We start from the raw sequence: 17913 nt of genomic DNA, 5'->3' as shown, positions 1-17913 counted from the left end.
TACGTGGATGCGGAAATAAATTGGTTGTAAGTCCGGCGATGGTGTGTGCTTGAATGTGCCTTCTTTTTCGTCCTTGTTTTAGGGGCGAAGCTCCTTAAGGCGGCACCCGTTCGTCCCTCGTAGTCGTAGCAGTGCATAACCAGTCGTAACGCTAGTACCAGATCTTGACCTCCAAGGTGGTGCCGGTGGGAGATATTTCCTGTGCGTTGTTGAACAATAAAAAATTCGCAGCGTGCGCGTTAACTAAAAGCCGAATTCTTCTGTCTCTCATTCGCCATTAGCAGCCATTGGCATGTTCCAGTAGGAAACGTTAGTAGAAGTAGAAGTGTAAGTGTTAGCTAAAAGCCGACTTCTTCTGTCTCTCATTCCCATTAGCAGCCATTGTTTACCTCCAAGGTAGTGACTGGTGAGATTTCTCCTGTGCGTGATTAAACAATAAAAATTTTGTTCAAAACGCCGTTGATTGATGAAATAAACCAACGAAAGACGCCAGATGTTTTCTAAAAGCAAAACGAAAGAACGCCAGATGTTTCTAAAGCAAAACGAAAAGACGCCAGCTGCTTAACGAAAGACGCCAGATGTTTTCTAAAGCAATGGTTTTCTAAACAATGAAAATTCACAGCGTACATGTAAAATAAAGTGAGCTGCAAGTCGTCATAACTCATCGAACCTTTAGTATAAACGCGCCCGATCTCACGTCGGTGATGATGTACTGGGCAGAATTCACGGAAGATTCACGGTTTACCGATGAACCTCCGCAGCTTCGCCCACTCATCATCATTCACTCCATGGATATGCTGTGATTTTTTGATTTTCGCTGGTTTCCTCGCACCTAAAGAGATTGAGCTTGCATTGTAATGAAAATTATTAGAAGCCATCTCCCCACGGGACTGGAATAAAGGGATTCGAGGAACGTCATACAAAATGCATCGCTTTTTTCATGAGCGTCCCAACTGGCGAATTCAGGCTATTTTTCATAGGCACTGAATTTTCAGTTGTCTTACCTTAAGAGGTTAGTCGACGATATTTCATGCTGTATTCTCATAGCTATTAGGGGTGCCGCCTGTATCGTACTCATTCAGTATGAATGTTTGGTATTTTACTTGGATATATTTGTTTTCTTATTTTCATGCCTCCCTCAATTTTTTAAATGTTACTAATGACCAGGTAGACGCAGTTATAAGTGGCAATTGCATGAATAGCGGCGGTGTCTTGCGATGCCTTGTGCAACTGTACAATACGCTACCTCTGAGACGTTTTTTGGCTGCACATGTTATCTCGTAGAAGAAAAATTGTTAAAAGACTGCACGTCAGTGAGCATATCGCTAAGGAACGCTTTACAGCAGTAGATAAGTAGAACATGAAAAGTCATTGCAGTTTTATGTCATCTAAGTACGCACGATGCGTCACAAGAAATGTGGCTACCAGCGTCGTTGCGGCTGTACACATGTCTGGTCATCTGGTATTGTATAAACGGCAATACGTTTGCAGACAAAGTAAATCTCTACTCCGGTATTTGCACCATCGTGTGATTGCTTCTTATTGAAGTTCTTGTAACTAGATGGCAACCCGCTAGCTGGTCGGCAAGCAGAGCAGTGACTCCCATCAATTACAAAAGCGACAAGCAAAAACCGCTGTCAGCGAAGTGTATAAGGAGCTGTCATTTTAAGCGGCCAAAGCAACCCCGATAAGTTCTTTCGGATCGAAACTAATATACTTTGAGCAAGAAAGACAATACTCTTGAGGTGTTACCAGTCATTTCATTCAAATGAAAGAAAATTGGTGGCAGTTAAGAACTTTGCAAGCAACATTTTTGTGCTTAGGCCTTTGCTGCGACGTTGTATAGATCTATGATAACAAACTTGCGAATATATCGAAGTATCTTAAAATACAGTTGGAAAGTATCGTGTCGAATACACTCACTGCTGTAGGATCTTGCATCTGTATCTCAAGCACTTCTCGCCTGAGCATCTTGTATGGTATCGCGATACAATTTCAAAGTATCTTTGTCCAGCCCTGATTTGGCCTCGCTAGGCTGTATATGCACTGCAATAAGATTATTGAGGGCACTCGTTGAGAGTTCTGTGTGTGGTCGTCGTACCCCCCGTTCGCAATCATTTCAATGTGTGTGCTGCTTTGTAGTTCAAGCGCATCGCAAAGTTGACTCGGCATCGTCCTAAACGTGAGGATTATTAAATATCACGTGAATGCAGCGCTTTGCCGACTCGGTGGTAAACAAAAATAGGGCTCTCAGCCATGCACTTTTGCCTTCTTGTCGTTTGTGTTACTAGTATGACTGCGGGACTGTCGATTAACGCTATTGCGACGAGCTTTAGCGGTGCTAGAGTGTACTAGAACAGGGGAGTGCCCGGAACGAGCTTCGAAAAGTGAAGCCCAAACAGGGTCAATCCGCTTGTGGCGCTGCGATCGGTAGTCTGTAATTTGTCGTCGTTTAAAGGGATACTGACACCTTTTTTCGAAAGCGTATTTACTCTGCTATACAAATCTCCTGTATGCAGAGACGGCTCTGAGCAAGTGTGAAGCTCAGCAAATGCCGATAAGATATTTTATTTTGATATTAAAGCCAGTTTTTCCATGGCGCACCTACTGACATTGACACTAGCTTGACGTCAGGCTACAGTACAAATTCTGATTACTTCACGCAGCAGTATGGCTAGTTGTGATGACGTTAGGTACCAAAACTTCCAAAATTGCCGCTTGTGCGTCATCAAAACTTCCAAAACGGCCGCTTGTGCGTCACCAACGGAGCCACGGTGCGGAGCGGCCGTGGAAACGTCACTATATATTGTGCGAGCATGTGACGAGATGCTCATACCGTGTTTTGACGTCAGGGTACAGTAGGAACCGAAACTAGCGTTTAAAAACACACTGTAATTACTTTTTCAGGGCGCACTCGCGCTTAGCATTAACTTTTCTATGCTCTTGAGGGCTTGACCTTTCATTTGACACAAAAAAAGGACAACTGAAAATATTCGTGTCAGTTTCCCTTTAGGAGTTGGGCGCCGCTCCGCCGAAGTGGTGCAGGAGTGGAATGTCTGCTTTCCACTCAAAAGGCCCGTGTTCGCATCGCAGCTGTAGATGGTGGGTTTTTATTTTTAATGTCACCTTTTCTAGCTGTATTGGTTTTCCTTTGTTTCTTAAAACTAGCTTCAGTTGCTACGTGTTGCTTCAAAAAAGTAACGCGAAATGTGAAGTAAAATAGAAGAAATTTGGCAGTAAGCGTAGCCATTTGCAGCGCCATCGCCCGGGATTCAACAGAAACGTAAAGTATGCCCTCCGAGATTTTTGGGAATACGAGACTGGAAACGAGATTTCACATTTTACACATTTTGCATTACTTTCTGTAGCAAAAAAGTCACGGTTTCGCCGCAAGGGCGAAGCAATGAATGCGATAGCAAGAAATTAATGCTCATACCGTGCGTGCGCGCCGGCCGAGCGAGGCGCTAGAAGGCAGAGGACGATCATGGCAGTCATGATGATACAGGGGGCCTCGGCGATTACGCATCTCCGACCGCGCTGTTAAAAGGCGCTCGGTCGGAGCTAATGTCAAGAGTCACTGTATAAAAAATATTTTAAACAATAGTTAGTGCAGGTATTAAACGTTGGAAAATGAATTTAAACTGCCCGTAACTCTAAAAATGTTTGATACTTTTCTTGTGTGGGTGCCCTTCCGCACTCAGTGGAACGACAAACAAATGGGCCGCACTGAACGCTGGCTTCGCGATATTATGCACCAGTTCGACTGCACCCCGATGTGTGTAAAGCGACGGAAGAGTGGCTACACCCATGTACGTACAAAGCGGACGTCGCGTCTACACTCACAGAATAGATCAAGTAAAAAGGGCGTCTTTTTGTCCCACAACGATAATCGTCATTTATTTTGCCTTCCTTTCCTTGCACTATCGCCGCGCGCCCGGCACTTTCTGGTCACGAACGGCATGTGAGCTATCAGCGTGACATAGCTTTCTTGGTAGGAAAGTGGCCAGCGCCGAGTTTTCAAGAAAGGAAACGCAAGCAAGCCAGATGGCGATTATTGTTGTGGGACAAAAAGACGCCCTTTTTACTCGATCTATTCTGTGAGTGTAGGGCACGTTTTTCCGTTGGAGCAGTTTGAGTGCCAGCTGTTATCTTTTATAGCCACATGCAGGAGAGAGGGACTGCAGAGAGCGTGGCGGCTAATGACCGCGGCTGGGCGGCAGTCTGCCAGTAGGCACTCGACGTACTGCCAGGAAACATGAACGGAAAAGTACTCACCGGTGAGTTGCTGTGCGGGGCTGATTCCCGCGAGGAAGGCGTTGTTTACTTCCTATTTTAGTTGCCATATCTTGAGACCTGCTGCGTTGAACTTAGTGTGCTTGACCGCTGACCCAAGGTGGCGGCGGCATAAAATCCCGACAGCCGTATTTCGATGGAGGCTCGCGGCCCGTGTGCTTAGATTTACGTGCATGTTAAAGAAGCCCAGGTGATCGAAATTTCCAGAGGCCTACACTACGGCGTCTATCATAATCACATCGTGGTTGCGTGACAGAAAACCCCAACAATGATTATCCTGTCCTGAGTGACAGGGAAAAAAGTGCAGATAATGGCATTCCGCGCCGACGGCAAGCCCGGAACGAGGAAGCGGGATCGTTATTCTGGAATCACTGCTGGAAATATTTTTCACTCTCCAATGAAAGGTTGCCGGAAGCTTCGAAGCCACGAAGCTTGTGGATTAGACTTGCAATTAACATCCTGAGGCGCACCTCCATAAGGGTTGTGAAAACATAAATACGACAGATTCAGGCGCTGAAAACATATATGCAGAGCATGAAGGGCTGGTACTATAAACAACCAAACAGCATTTTCTACGACGTGATGTAACGTGGCTAGTTAAAACAAAAATAGAAACGTGTCAAATGCAATTAATTCGTAAATTTTACTGAGTTCATTACTAAGTTCTCTTGTAATTAAAGTTACCTCGAAATTTCCTTGTTGACCGCCATCAATGGTATAAGTCAACCATAAGAACTGCTGCGCAGAGAAACCATGGAGCTAGATTTCTCCATAGTATTCTAGACAAATACATAATAGGTTTTTATACGTAAATAACCGTTGTGCTTTTAAACTGGTGCGTAGACCTCATCGCAGATGAATTTCATTCAAAACTTATTATTAACTAGTACGCATAAGCGAATGAACAAAGCAATCTACTGGTATGACGAACATCGACGATCATCGACATGGTTGTCGCTTTGCTGAGAATATCCATGAAGAGAGCTGCTGTGCGATGTCTCGCATTGTGGCAGTGGCATATTCCGACTTCTTGTCGCGATTTTCTATTGTAAGCATATATTTCATCCATGTTACTCGTACTGTGGTGCAGTACTGTGCATATATACTGTGGTCATCGCTTGCGTGACACCTTTAGTTTCTATGCTGCGCACTGCTGCTGCAATTTCTCTCATGATTGCGTGAAATTGTGTTTATTTATACTGACCAGTTATACTGCGCCCTCGTGTTCTCAAACACACTCTTAGAACAACAAAAGTAGTGCCCAGAACACACGTTGGGAGAGTTTCCGCTTGTCCCGGAGGGCACTTCTTGTTCCAGGGTGAAACAACTATCTGCAGAATTGTTAAGGCTCAGGCTTGGGTCAGTTGGTTCATGCTTACAACAACAACAAAAAAACATCGTAAAACTCTGACAGGACACAAGACGAAGAAGGCTTGCAGCGCTGAATATTACGCGGTCCCTGTCTCTCTAGAGAGAGTGATTGGACGCCTCCTCATGGAGTGCAGTACCCCTTCTGTAATACAGTGAAGGCACTCGCGAGTAAAACCATAACATTGAAACAGCTTTGGTATAAAATTAATACTCTGCAACATAATTACACATTCACACACGCACGCATTCACGCAACCAAAATACGTAGAGCGCTCGCAACCAAAACACGTACCATACGCAGGAATTCGGGACATCGCTTTTAGTTCACCGTTTTTTACACCACGTGGCGTTCAACATTTAAAATTGGCGCGATGACGAATGTCGCGCGGCAGACAAACAACAACACAAAGAAATAAAAACGAGAGTACGATATCTCTTCCGAGCGCGAACCGCAATCACCGACTGATAAGCGCAACTTGTACGGCGAGCGGTCAGCCGGCTGGTCGATTGTGGGTCAGCAGTTATTTTACAATGAATGCGTGTGCACTAGTCGCTTGGCTGTACTTGAAGAAAGGCTAAAAGTCAAAAGGGCGTCCTGCCCTTCCTCTCATCCTCTTCAATATATTTCTTCTTATCACATTGTCGTCAGCCACCTCTAGTTTCTTAAGAAAAGCAGAGACGTCCTTTCATCGCTGCTGTTTTCGTAATATGAAACAACTAGTTTTTACAGAATAATACAAACTCATGAGGTGGTAATAACAGTCGTGAGTATCGGAGTGCACAGACCCAGACTCCAGGCGTCCAATTTTTGTAGGCGTCATTTTACGAACGCATTCTTTTTTTTTCGCAGCTCAATAGGCAGCAGAAATTGCAGAAATCGAAGAGGCAGAAATTGTCTGCAAGCACTTACTTGTTTAATTAGCATTTTCAGTGGAGGATTGTAAGTAAGACGTGGGAATAAGTTTAAGACTCTCTTTTCGTTTCTCAACCTCCTAGTAGAACACGTCCGAAGTAGTTCACTAATTTACGCACATGGTATGCTATTCGCAATGCCCACGAAGTACAGGTGGCGCGCTGTACGATTCAAGATGGCGCCCGGAGGAGGGTCAACCCGTTTGTTAGCCTAGGAACAGATAAGACGTGCGGCCCGTGCCACTTGCACCGGACGAAGTCATGAGCTGCACTGAAATGTATATGAGACCAAAATACTTTTCCAAACCATGGAAGCTCCCCACCTAATTATTTGCCGCGGTGTGAAAGGTTATATTTATGCTCCGTTACCGTGCATGAACAATGCTTTGCGAAATCCTGTGCGTGCTACAGAAAAATGCATGAACTAGAATTGGCGTATGAACTGGACGGCACTCCGAGGTAGCATGTACCGAGCCTGCCTGGCGGATTTGCCGCAGTAAGAGGCCACTAGCGAGTAGTGTCATCGCTGCTGCGCAGGACCGAATGTTTAACGTGGTGGTCATTTCCAAACATGATACGCCGTCGTCATTACTTGCGCAGTCGGGAACGCGGAGTTACGTCTTCAACGGAACACAAGCATTTAACATACCATTCAGTAGCGCTTGCGTCACAGCTATGCTCAGACTCTAGCCGTGCGCAATTCACTGCACTCGGGTGTTGCAGGTTCGATCAGCACGGTCGAAACCTGAATATTGAGAAGGATACTTCGACGTTGCGAAAATTCGTCGAACAGCAATGCCGTTCGGAAGGTACCGGTGAAGTACAGGAGAAGTTAGCCGAGAGGCGTGGATTGTGGCCGTGACCGCATCGCTCTAACCATTTCGCTTCGCTGTTCGAGCGTGTTCGCGGCATGCCGCGGTTCATAATGTCCACAATAATTGCGCTACATGGAATGCACAAGAAAAACTACCCGTTTATTTTGATCTCGCTGAAGGATATTATACATCAAATACCAAGTGACTTACGAGCGTGAGAAAACATTAACGCATGAGGGGACGTGAAGTGCAACTCATTCCTCTTGAGTTAGCAGCTGATCGCTCATCGTCGCTGTCACTCTCGGTGCCTTCACAGCCTTCTACGTCGAATGAAAAGTCCTCGTTGTCAAAATGGTTTCTTTCAACGTCACTGCTGAAAGCAATCCAAAAAATTTCCTCCGCGGAACGCCTTGGACCACTCCCCGCGTCGAGGTCGCGGAGATAGCATGCATGCAGTTAACTGGGCGCGGAGAACATTTTGCGATTTTGCTCTCAAACAGGTGAACAAGCAAATCGCTTGCAGTGTGCTGCCAACCCGGGGCGTAGCCAGAAATTGCTTTCGGGGGGAGGGGGGGGGGGTTCAACCATACTTTATGTATGTTCGTGCGTGCGTTTGTATGTGTGCGTGTATATATACGCAAGCAAAAGCGAAAAATTTTGGGGGTAGAGTTGACCCCCCACACCCCCCCACCCTGGTTACGCCCCTGCTGCCAAGTATCAACAAACGTACAAAAGCAAGCGGCGAAGCGCTGGCCAATTTGTGATTCTTCGCGAGGCCACGCGACTTCCGGCGTACAATATTATGGGATTGATGCACAGCAAGAGCACTGACGAATGCTATTTCAAGTAAAACGAGGTGAGTTTCAACTGAAAAGGTCAGATGATGATGTGGCTACAGAATCCGCTTTTCTTTCTTCACATTTACAGCACAGTTACTACTAACATCCCGTATACTTTCCTTGGTATCAATGTCTGTTAGTTCTCATGAATTTTGCGTCTACCAGTTCCAGTGCGGTGCCCAGTAAATTCTAGACCATCGAATTGTTCGGTGTCCCCGACTGCAGTTATCCCTCATTACATGCCCCGCCATGGTGGTCTAGTGGTTATGGCGCTCGACTGCTGACCCGAAGGTCGCGGGATCGAATCCCGGCCGCGGCTGCTGCATTTTCGACGGAGGTGAAAATGTTTGAGGCCTGTGTACTTAGATTTAGGTGCACGTTAAAGAAACCCAGGTGGTCGAAATTTCTGGAGCCCTCCACTACGGCGTCTCTCATAATCATATAGTGGTTTTGGGACGTTAAAGCTCAGATATTACTGTTATTCCTCATTACTATTAGCTAAGTCACACAATACTATCATTCACCTCGCATCAGTAATACGTAACTTGCATGATTTCAAAAATACGACGTCCTGCGGTGAGAACGCAAATGGTGCCAGAAGTCAAATGGAGAGAGGCAGTGCAACACCGGGCGAAGTGCAGAATGCTTCACGAATGAATGCCGAACGAACCATGGAACCTAATAAGAACGTCAAAGTAATTTAATGGGTAAAATAACAGAGAGCTGAGCTAGTTGGTACGTATTCATTCTAAAAAGATAGGGCGTGCAAACACGGACACAAGAAACAAGTCAGGACACCTGACTGTGTGCCCTGACTTCTTTCATGTGTCCGTGTTTGCACGCCCTGTCTTTTTAGAATGAATAATTTCATGGATGTCCCACCGGAGCATGGGCTTCCTCCTGTGCTCTGCTTAGTATAAGCTGAAGAAATTTCAACTTTTCACATGCGGCGTTTCTGGACACCAGCGGTGTAGCTTCCCTGAACGGCATCACGTGAGATATCGACATTAAAGAATGCAAAAGTTCCGCCATGACGTATGCAGTGATACTGCACTAAAAAAATTGGGGGACGCTTAAGCTTTGCCTTTAAAGGGGTCATTAGGCACCCCTTGGGCTTGTTGAAAAAACGCATCCTGCGGAAAGCTGACACGGCTACGAACTGCTCTGCCAAATATTGCAGTCGTGCGCGCCGCGGAAAGGCCACAAGCGTAGCGCGAAGTTGCCGTTTTCTCAGGCGCCCTCTTTAAAAAAAAAGGCCGGTTCTCACTCTCGTCGGTGGGCGGGGCATCTGTCGGCTGACGTCATGGATCTGCATCTCCGCGTCGCAAGAGCCATAGCATGTTTACTGCCCAATAACCGACATAAATCAAGAGCGGTGTTTGGATCATATGCGCTTGTTCCCGTTGACACAGTGTGTAATATTTCTTCTAGTTAAATAAGCAGGCTGAAATATGGAAAAGCTTTGTTGCGAGTTTTGAACGCGATGTCTCACTTCCGGTAGAGGCCAACTGTCGTCTGCTGAACTCAGAGCGCCCGCGCACGTTCGAGCGTACCCTAAATTTGGCCACACTGCCTTTTCGGTATCGCAGCCTCTTCTGCCTCGCTTGTTTCGACTAGTTTTGAATGTCATAACTGGCCTCAAATCTCGCAAAACGTGTCTGTGGCATTGAGTTCTAACGCCACGGGTCTCCCTGAACGGGAGTACTTTTTGCTTCCAGTCGTCTTCAGAGAACAACCATCGGCGTGTGTTTAAGCTTACGTACGGCCACTACATAATTTGGGGGGCGTCATGCAGGCCGAAGTCAACACCTTCGGCTCCGAATTCTTCGGTTCGTCGTGTCGTGCCGTTATAAAAATGATAAATGTGTGCCCTCTTGAGTGCTTTTCCATATATTGACAATGCTTCCCTCGCCCGAAATTCGTAAATACCAGTGTGCCAAAGGTATCTTCCGTTGGCCGAATGTATGTGCATGGGCATTCCATGGGCGTATGCTGCGGGGCAATTTTAGTAATTTCTGCCGCGAGCTGCACGCGTCCAGGGGCAGCAGCGTGTTCTGAGCAGTGATAAGACCGCCTGTGTTTGCATTGTAGAGGTCTGGGCCAGCCGCCGCGCAGGACCCCTCAGAGACGAGGACGAGACACTGAGCAACACGTCTTTGTCATTGCAAGACTCGGCCGCGACTCACTGTCAACGGCCACTGAGCGCGAGCCGCGAGCGTGTTCGTGTCCATCGTTCTCTTCTACCGTCGGCGCACTCGCGACTCCCGCTCCAATAGCATATAAAAGTTACTCACGCAGACGCCACAGTTATTGTAAGGCGCCTACATTAGGTGCATTTAAAGCGCGCCTACTGTCGCGAGCTGCGCGCAGGGGCAGCAGCGCCTTCTGAGCAGCTTAACGATAATCTATTTCCGCAATTAGCACTTATTTGCAATTCGCGCTTTAGTGTGGCATACTCTATAGCTGATATTTTGTATTTAGTTGCTTTCATACTCGGAGACTACCTGCTAATTAAGCGTTATTGTTCAGCATCACACCACCGCGTTAAAGCGAATGCCAAAAGCGTGCCGCGATGTCGAGCTAATCTAGTAACGTTGGCCAAGCACAACATCTACAAATTTACCAGTGACATGTCTCCTGCAAAATAAAAACGTTAATGCACTTGTACTTCGCCCTTGTGAACGTCCATGTGTACTTGGCACTCCCCTTGCACAGATGACGCAGTATGAATTAAAAAGAAATATGTATTACAGTCCTCCCCAATGAAATAGCAATTCTTCAGAAAATAATGGTTCGTTTGGATTACTAATATTGCCACGCCCACTTCTTGCTTTACTTTGATGCATTCGGGTTTGACCAGCAAGGACGGTTACCAACGCTCGACGCTGTTGGCGCCGCAGTGTTCAAGAAGCTTCGCGATTGTAGTAGATCGTTTTGTTAAGATTGCGCGCAGGACGCGAATGTTCTAGATTATTCCGGAGCTTGCGCGCGCCCACCAGTAATAAGACTGGAAAGTTCGATGCGTGATGTATAAAAGACGGCGCGTCCCAGCCATGTGCAGTTTTTCGACGGTCGACGCTCTGTTCGCCGCTATCAGTGTATTGCTGTAGTTCGACTTTCAGTTTTCCGGCCACAAGTTCGGCCAAATAAAGAGTTTCATCTCTGACGTGCTGACTGCTGCCTTCGTCGACGTCACGACCACGTGACAATATACTATATTCACAGTAGTAGACAGGTTGGCTTGTTCGCAATTCAGAATTTTACATACATAACCAGAAACAAGAGGACTACAGCAAATAGGTGCAACTGGAAAAACTCGGTCATATGTGCACTCCATCGTCCACCTGCACATTATGTTAAGGTTCACTTATACAACAGGCACCTGCAATTATGCTACGATTGATGAAATATTACCCAACCTACGTTTGAACACAGTGATGATTTGTTGCCTAACTGCCTGTCACCTATTTCTCTTCCACAGTTCTAATGTGTAAATTATCTGTTCTCCATGTTTTAGTAATAAAACACGGGCCGTTACCTTGAGCTAGCTGTGTCTCACCGATTTGTAGTGCATGCAGAAGTTCATTTCTTCCATTTGCATGCACGACAAATAGTCAGACCTCAAATGATACAAGAAATAGTGTTTGCACCATTTTATTGTAATCAAAACAGTAGCAGTTCTCATGTCAGTGTAAGCATATGTATATTTCCATCTTTGTGCACAGAACCTGCACCCAATACTGAACACATGGAACAACATATACAGTATAGCCCAAGCACTACACATAATTCACAGCAGTAAAGCAACATGCAAGTAGTGTGTAAAACCTCCTCATAATGCATATTGATATGTGCACTTCACAGTGCCAGTATCTAAGCACAATCCAAAGAAATGGGATGCACAAGGAACTTGGTGTCAGCCTACACATGAAGGCAACTAAATTAGTACAATAAGGCTAGCTTTACTTTCGAGAAATATGCAGCCATGCAGGTGCGCATGTTCTAGTTTTTTTACAGCGAAAGCTGTTATGAGATCATTTCACCGGCCGTTTTTGGCGCCGTAGTTGTCCGCCGCCGCCGGTGTCCGTAACCAGTATCGCTCGAAATAAGTGTCCGTAACCAGTATCGCTCGAAATAAGTAAAAAAACGAAATAAGAAAAAAAATTCCAGGATGGAACGAGGTTCGAACCTGGGCCCTCTGCGTGGGAGCCCAGTATTCAACCTCTGAGCCATGCCGCTGCTTGAAACTGCTTTGCAAAAAGGTCCTATACAGCCTTCTTGTCGGGAAGGAACCACATTAGCATATGCAGTATAGCGTGGTAGAAGAGTAAAATAAGCACCAAGCGTCGCACAACGCGAATTCTGTAACCAGGCGTCACACAATGCGAATTGCGCAACGAGTAGGTTGTTGAATGCTTCCAACCCATTACAAAGGGCTCTGCCATAATTCTTCATCGTCATCAGGCACAGCATCAACAAAGTGCGCATAATGCCTTACATGCGTTTAGCAGGTACCAACGCTCTCCGTAGAATGACGAAAAATGGCACAGTGCCTGTTGCCCTACTTCTCAAAAATTAAAAGGATTTATAGCGTAGTGGGTTCCTCGCAAGTGCACTTGTGTTGGTTGCCAAGGAAGCCCATAAGCGCTTGATCCATTTCCTCGGGGTCTCAGTAAAGTTCTTCGCCTCCCCCCTTTCTCCCGCGTCAACGTATGTTATACAGCATGACGGGAGAGGGAAATAGCGACCGGGCGTCACCCAATGCAAATTACATAACTGGTGGCCCGTTTAAAGCTTCCAACCCATTGCAAAGGGCTGAGCCATAATTCTTCATCGTCATCAGTCGTCGCGTCAACAAAGTGCACATAATGCCTTATAGACGTGTAGCTGGTGCCTCGCTTCTCCGCAGAATGACGAATAATGGCTTAGTAGGTGCTTCCCAACTTCACAAAAATTGTGATTTATGGCATAGTGGGTACGTTTCTAGTGTACTTGTATTGTAGCCCCAAGAGAGCTTAACGGGCTCTAGAAACGCCACTCTTCCAGCTTTCGCTGTGACTGTGCTGCGGTTTCAGCGCAGGCCTGGCGTTTTTTTTATTGCATTAGTTTGCACTATGGCATCAAAACATGTCACACATGATCATACAGTTGAGTTTCCTGCAGAAAAGTCGGAAGTTCATTGTAGATCCACTTACCACGATTTATAAAAGCATTCAGCAATGCCCACAAAATTAAAACGCTGCCTTCATATGTTGCTGCACATATTTGCTCACAGACATCTGAAAACTGTTGTAAATTTCGGCAATTATGCTTAGGAACTTGTCGGCATTATCACATGACTACAATGTACCAATACTTCTATTATGCCTAATTAGGACTTCTATGTTTACAATATATCCATGCCAGCTAGTGCCATCTGGAACCTAAAGTTCTTCATCTTTATTTCCTGACTTCATGGCTTATGCATAATTAACACATTAAAAATTAAGCCCAGCATTTTGGCTGCAAGGCCAACTTGAATTTAGGCAATCACATGCCTAAAATAAAAAGACATGGTTGATCCCTCCGTCATAGGAATTGGAATAACACGAAAGTAAAACGTGTCCGTACAGAAGTAGTTGAATGTTTGTTATACACTTATATGAGAGAGTTTGCACAATATATATATATATATATGTCTAGCAGCTATAGCACCGCTTAACGTCGATGTACCCACTTTGATGCTTAGTGGTTCATCTCCATCCCGACAACTAACGTCCATGTTCAATGATTAAACAAACGCTTGTGATAGCTGTAGTAGTTAACGGTGAAAGTGTAATCAGAGAACGATGTGTGAGAGCCAGCAGAAGCGTGGCATATTGGACGCAGAACTTGGTCGCCATCCTGCGGCATGTTAAGGTGTGATTGAACGCCACGGCCGGACTAGAGGAAAACGCAATGCGCGTCGCGCCGCCCCTGTAGCCCGGGCGCGATTTTTCTCGGGGAGAGCGTAAGCGGGGAACGCGGTGCTACAGCCAGGTGAGGCAGGCGCGCGTCGCAGAGGTATTTTGTAGCGTTAGCTACACTTGCCTAGCCAGAGCAGGTTTCGCGGGGGTCATCATGAGCCGTGCTGCGCATGCGCGCGCGACTCGCCGCTGCTGCTCTGTGTATTCGAGAGGGGTGACGTCGTAGCCATGGCGCGCGCAGCTATTAGATGCGAAGTATCTTAAGGCGGAGCTCAATCCGGTGGTGGTGTGCGGCATGACCACCCTTACTGCGCATGCGCATACCCTCTCCACACACCTCCTCTCCACTCCCCCTCACCATTCCCCCTGTCATCTACCCTCTCCCATTCCCCCTCTCCACTCCCCCTCTCCCCTTCCCCTCCCCCATTACCCTCTCCCCTCCCCCTCTCCCCTCCCCCTTTCCACTCTTCCTCTGAAACGCGGGCTAGACATGCCGAAATTCTCTCCTGCGCAACGCCGCGATGAGCTCGAGCGCATGCGCGTCCCCTCCCCTTCGCTCTCCTCTCCAACGCTGCCCCCTCTCGCCCGCCTGTCGACCGCGTTCCCCGCTCGCCCTGTGAGAATTAACAGCCAGGCTAGATGGAAGATACGACGCGCGTAGCGTCGCTCTTCGCGTTCCACGACGCGAGCTCGGTAGCATGCCCAACGAACGCCAACGGAACGCGATCGTGCAAGTGCTCCGGCTTCGCATCTAGTCATGGTCCCCTTTAGCGGGAGATGGTGTATTCGCCTTCGCTGTGCAGTCGCCGTCTGACAGTGCGCTGGTGCCGCTTGATAGCGCCTCTGACTGGCGTTTGCAGGTGGGTAACGCCATGGAGAAGGAGAGCGCAAATGCTGCTCAACGGCGCAGAAGAGCCGAGAAGCTTATGTCATCGGATCCCGAAGTAGTTGCCTGGCAATTAGCGCTTCAGCGTAAGAAGAATGAACAGAGGAACGCTAAACGTGCTGCGGAAAGCTAAACGTGCTGCGGAAATCTGGAAAGCTCAGAATAATCAGCTGAACCTTTGCTAACGCTACGTATATCCTGGCATAGCCGAGCTAAGCCACTGCAAATTTTTTTGGTTTGGATTAGCGTGATGCTGTGAGCGAGACCGACGCTTTTACGACGCTTGTGCTAAGATCGCCACCTCACGGTGTGTTAAGACATTGACGAAATTGCAATTCTATTGAAAACGCGTCGAATGGGACGGACGTTTAGCAACAAGCATTGCAGGCGCTAATCGCGGAGGCCACAGTAATGAAAAATTACGTTACTTTACCGCCCATAGAGGGCAACACCACCCAGCCGACCGAGAGCACTGTGAGAGGAGAGTGTTAGATATAAAAGGCGCGTTTGTAAAGCGTCCAGTGTGTGTGACTGTGGCGCAGTCATTCTTTCGTCGGCACTCACGCGCGTCGGACGCAGGAATCATGTGCTCCGATGGAGCGGCGTTTGCGGCACAGACTAGCCGCGGAAACACGATGAACGAAGATGAAGACGCAGGGTACCAGATTATTTTGCCCCCACTGCCAAAGGGACGCGTCGCGCAAAACACCGTGTTTTTACCCGGTGATGTGCGTGGTAGGCCATATCGAGTGGAAGATTTCCGAGACGCGCTTGGCCCTACAGGACTGCTGCCAGAGATGTTAGCCCTGGGGGCATACCAGATAAACGATGTCTGGGCTGTCACCATGAGCAACGCAGACGCTACGAAACGCTTGCTGGACGTGAAGGAGCTGAGGGTTAAGGGGCGACGCTGCATCATCGTGGGCCCCCAAGACCAGCAGGTGCGGCTGCGTCTTCATTGGTTGCTCTATAGCGTCGCCGATGAAGACGTACGTACGGCGTTGGCGGCCTTCGGGAAGGTCGTTCAAGTAACCCGGGAGCGTTGGCGTGTCCAAGGAGTCAGCGACAAGGGGTCGACCACTCGGTCCGTGCTGCTCAAGCTCAAGAGTGGCGTGAAGGTTGAAGATCTCCCGCATCAAATTAGGGTAGCTGGTGAACTAGCTCTCGTAGTTGCACCTGGTCGGCCAATGCAGTGCTTGCGCTGCCAAGGTACCGGCCATGTCAGAAGGGAATGCAAGGTACCCCGCTGTTCGCGCTGTCGTCGGTTTGGTCACGGTGAAGATGAGTGCATGCGTACGTACGCATCGGCCATTGGGTCCGCCGAAGGTGAAGACACAGCACAACTGGTGATGGACGCGACAGAGGCTGAGGATGCTGCGAAAGGGGCTGGTGACCTAGCAACCTCAGATACGTCAGGATGTACCGCCGCATCGATTGGCGGAGATGGGCCAACGGCGCAAGCCGAGAAGGAGCCTGAAGCGGTGGTATATGAGCTAGCCTGCCAAACAAAGGACGGCTGCACAGGTACCCCAACGGAGGCACCTAATCCGATGGAATCGTCCGAACACCTTCCAGTGAAGAACGAGAGCGCCAGTCTGCAGGAGGGAGCGAGGCGTCGAGTGGAAAGCATGTGGATGGGCACCTACGAAGGCGTCTTCATTCAGACGCAGCAGCATAAGACTGCGTCCCAACCAGACTGTGGAGAAACACAAGACGCCACCACCCTCCAGTGGCACGGGTCCACCTGGAGGCTCCGGAGACGTCTAGCTACGTGCTAGACGGTGAAGGTAAGCATCATGCTCCGGGTTAACTTCTTCACTAGGTAGCCATGGCTTTTATACCGACTCTAAGATTGGCAACACTAAATGTTAGAGGTCTGGCTGCCAAGCGGAAGCAGAGCCAAGTGTATAGGCTACTGGTGGATCACGATCTGGATGTACTAGCTGTACAAGAAACAAAAGTAGACGGTGACGAGGAGACCCGGGGCATGATGCTAAGGTTTACGGCACGTTACTACGCCATTGTCAGCCATGCCATAGGAACGTCTGCAGGCTGTGTCTTGTTCATTAAGAAGTTACCGGGTCTTGCTGTGCAAAACACCTTCTCATGCCCGTCTGGTAGATTAGATTTTTGTGATTTTGTTTTAAATGAATACCAGTGGCGTATTGTGTGTATTTATGCATCGACCTCTTGTGAGGAACGCACGCTATTTTTTTCGAAGTTAAAGGATCACTTAAGTTTGGATAGGAAGCTTGTATTACTTGGTGATTTTAACTGCGTCCTTAATGTGCGAGACCGATAAAACGGACGCGTTATGAGCGACAAGAGTAGCAGGGTGCTAGCCGATATAATTACAGAATATGATTTAGAAGATGTGGGTGGCTGCATAGAGGGGACGCGAGAAGTGCGTTTCACACATTTTCAGGGTCATAGCCACGCTCGCCTAGACCGCATTTATGCGTCTCTTGAAATAATCACGCACTGTAAGACCTATGCTGTCTATCCCGTTTCCTTCAGCGATCATTGTTTAGTTAAATGTGATATGGGAGAGAAAAAAAAAGGTGGAAGTTTTTCGTGGGATCTGTGGAAGATGAATTCCAATTTAATATCCGACGAATGTTTTTTGGATCAGGTACTGAACTGCATCAAAGACATCAAAATCAATGATGACGTTAAACTTGCAGGACAATGGGAAGAGTTCAAGCAGCGTATCAAAATAAAGGCCACCGATCGTTCTTGCGCATTGAGTTATGAAAAGAAAAACAAAGAAAAAGAACTGAGAACTACCTTGGAAAGGTTAATAGACTTGGAGTGTAAAGAGCCGGGAGCGTTTCAAAGTGACATACGCAATA

General features: G+C 47.5%; 1 protein-coding gene across 2 annotated transcripts in view; it reads left to right on the top strand.

Moving 5' to 3' along the window:
• Nucleotides 1-4182: 4182 nt before the first annotated feature.
• The window catches only part of LOC119395585 (phosphotriesterase-related protein), a 328646-nt gene continuing 314915 nt past the window's right edge, over nt 4183-17913 (top strand). For both annotated transcript variants that reach the window (XM_049416685.1, XM_037662564.2), the window contains exon 1: nt 4183-4277. In XM_049416685.1, coding sequence (XP_049272642.1) covers nt 4256-4277 — 22 coding nt within the window. In that variant the 5' untranslated portion in view covers nt 4183-4255. The remainder of the gene's footprint in view (nt 4278-17913) is intronic.

Source organism: Rhipicephalus sanguineus, chromosome 6 (assembly GCF_013339695.2).
Source record: "Rhipicephalus sanguineus isolate Rsan-2018 chromosome 6, BIME_Rsan_1.4, whole genome shotgun sequence".
NCBI classification, from domain to species: domain Eukaryota; kingdom Metazoa; phylum Arthropoda; class Arachnida; order Ixodida; family Ixodidae; genus Rhipicephalus; species Rhipicephalus sanguineus.
Note: the sequence above shows the minus strand (reverse complement) of the source record. Positions and strands in the feature narration are given on the sequence as shown.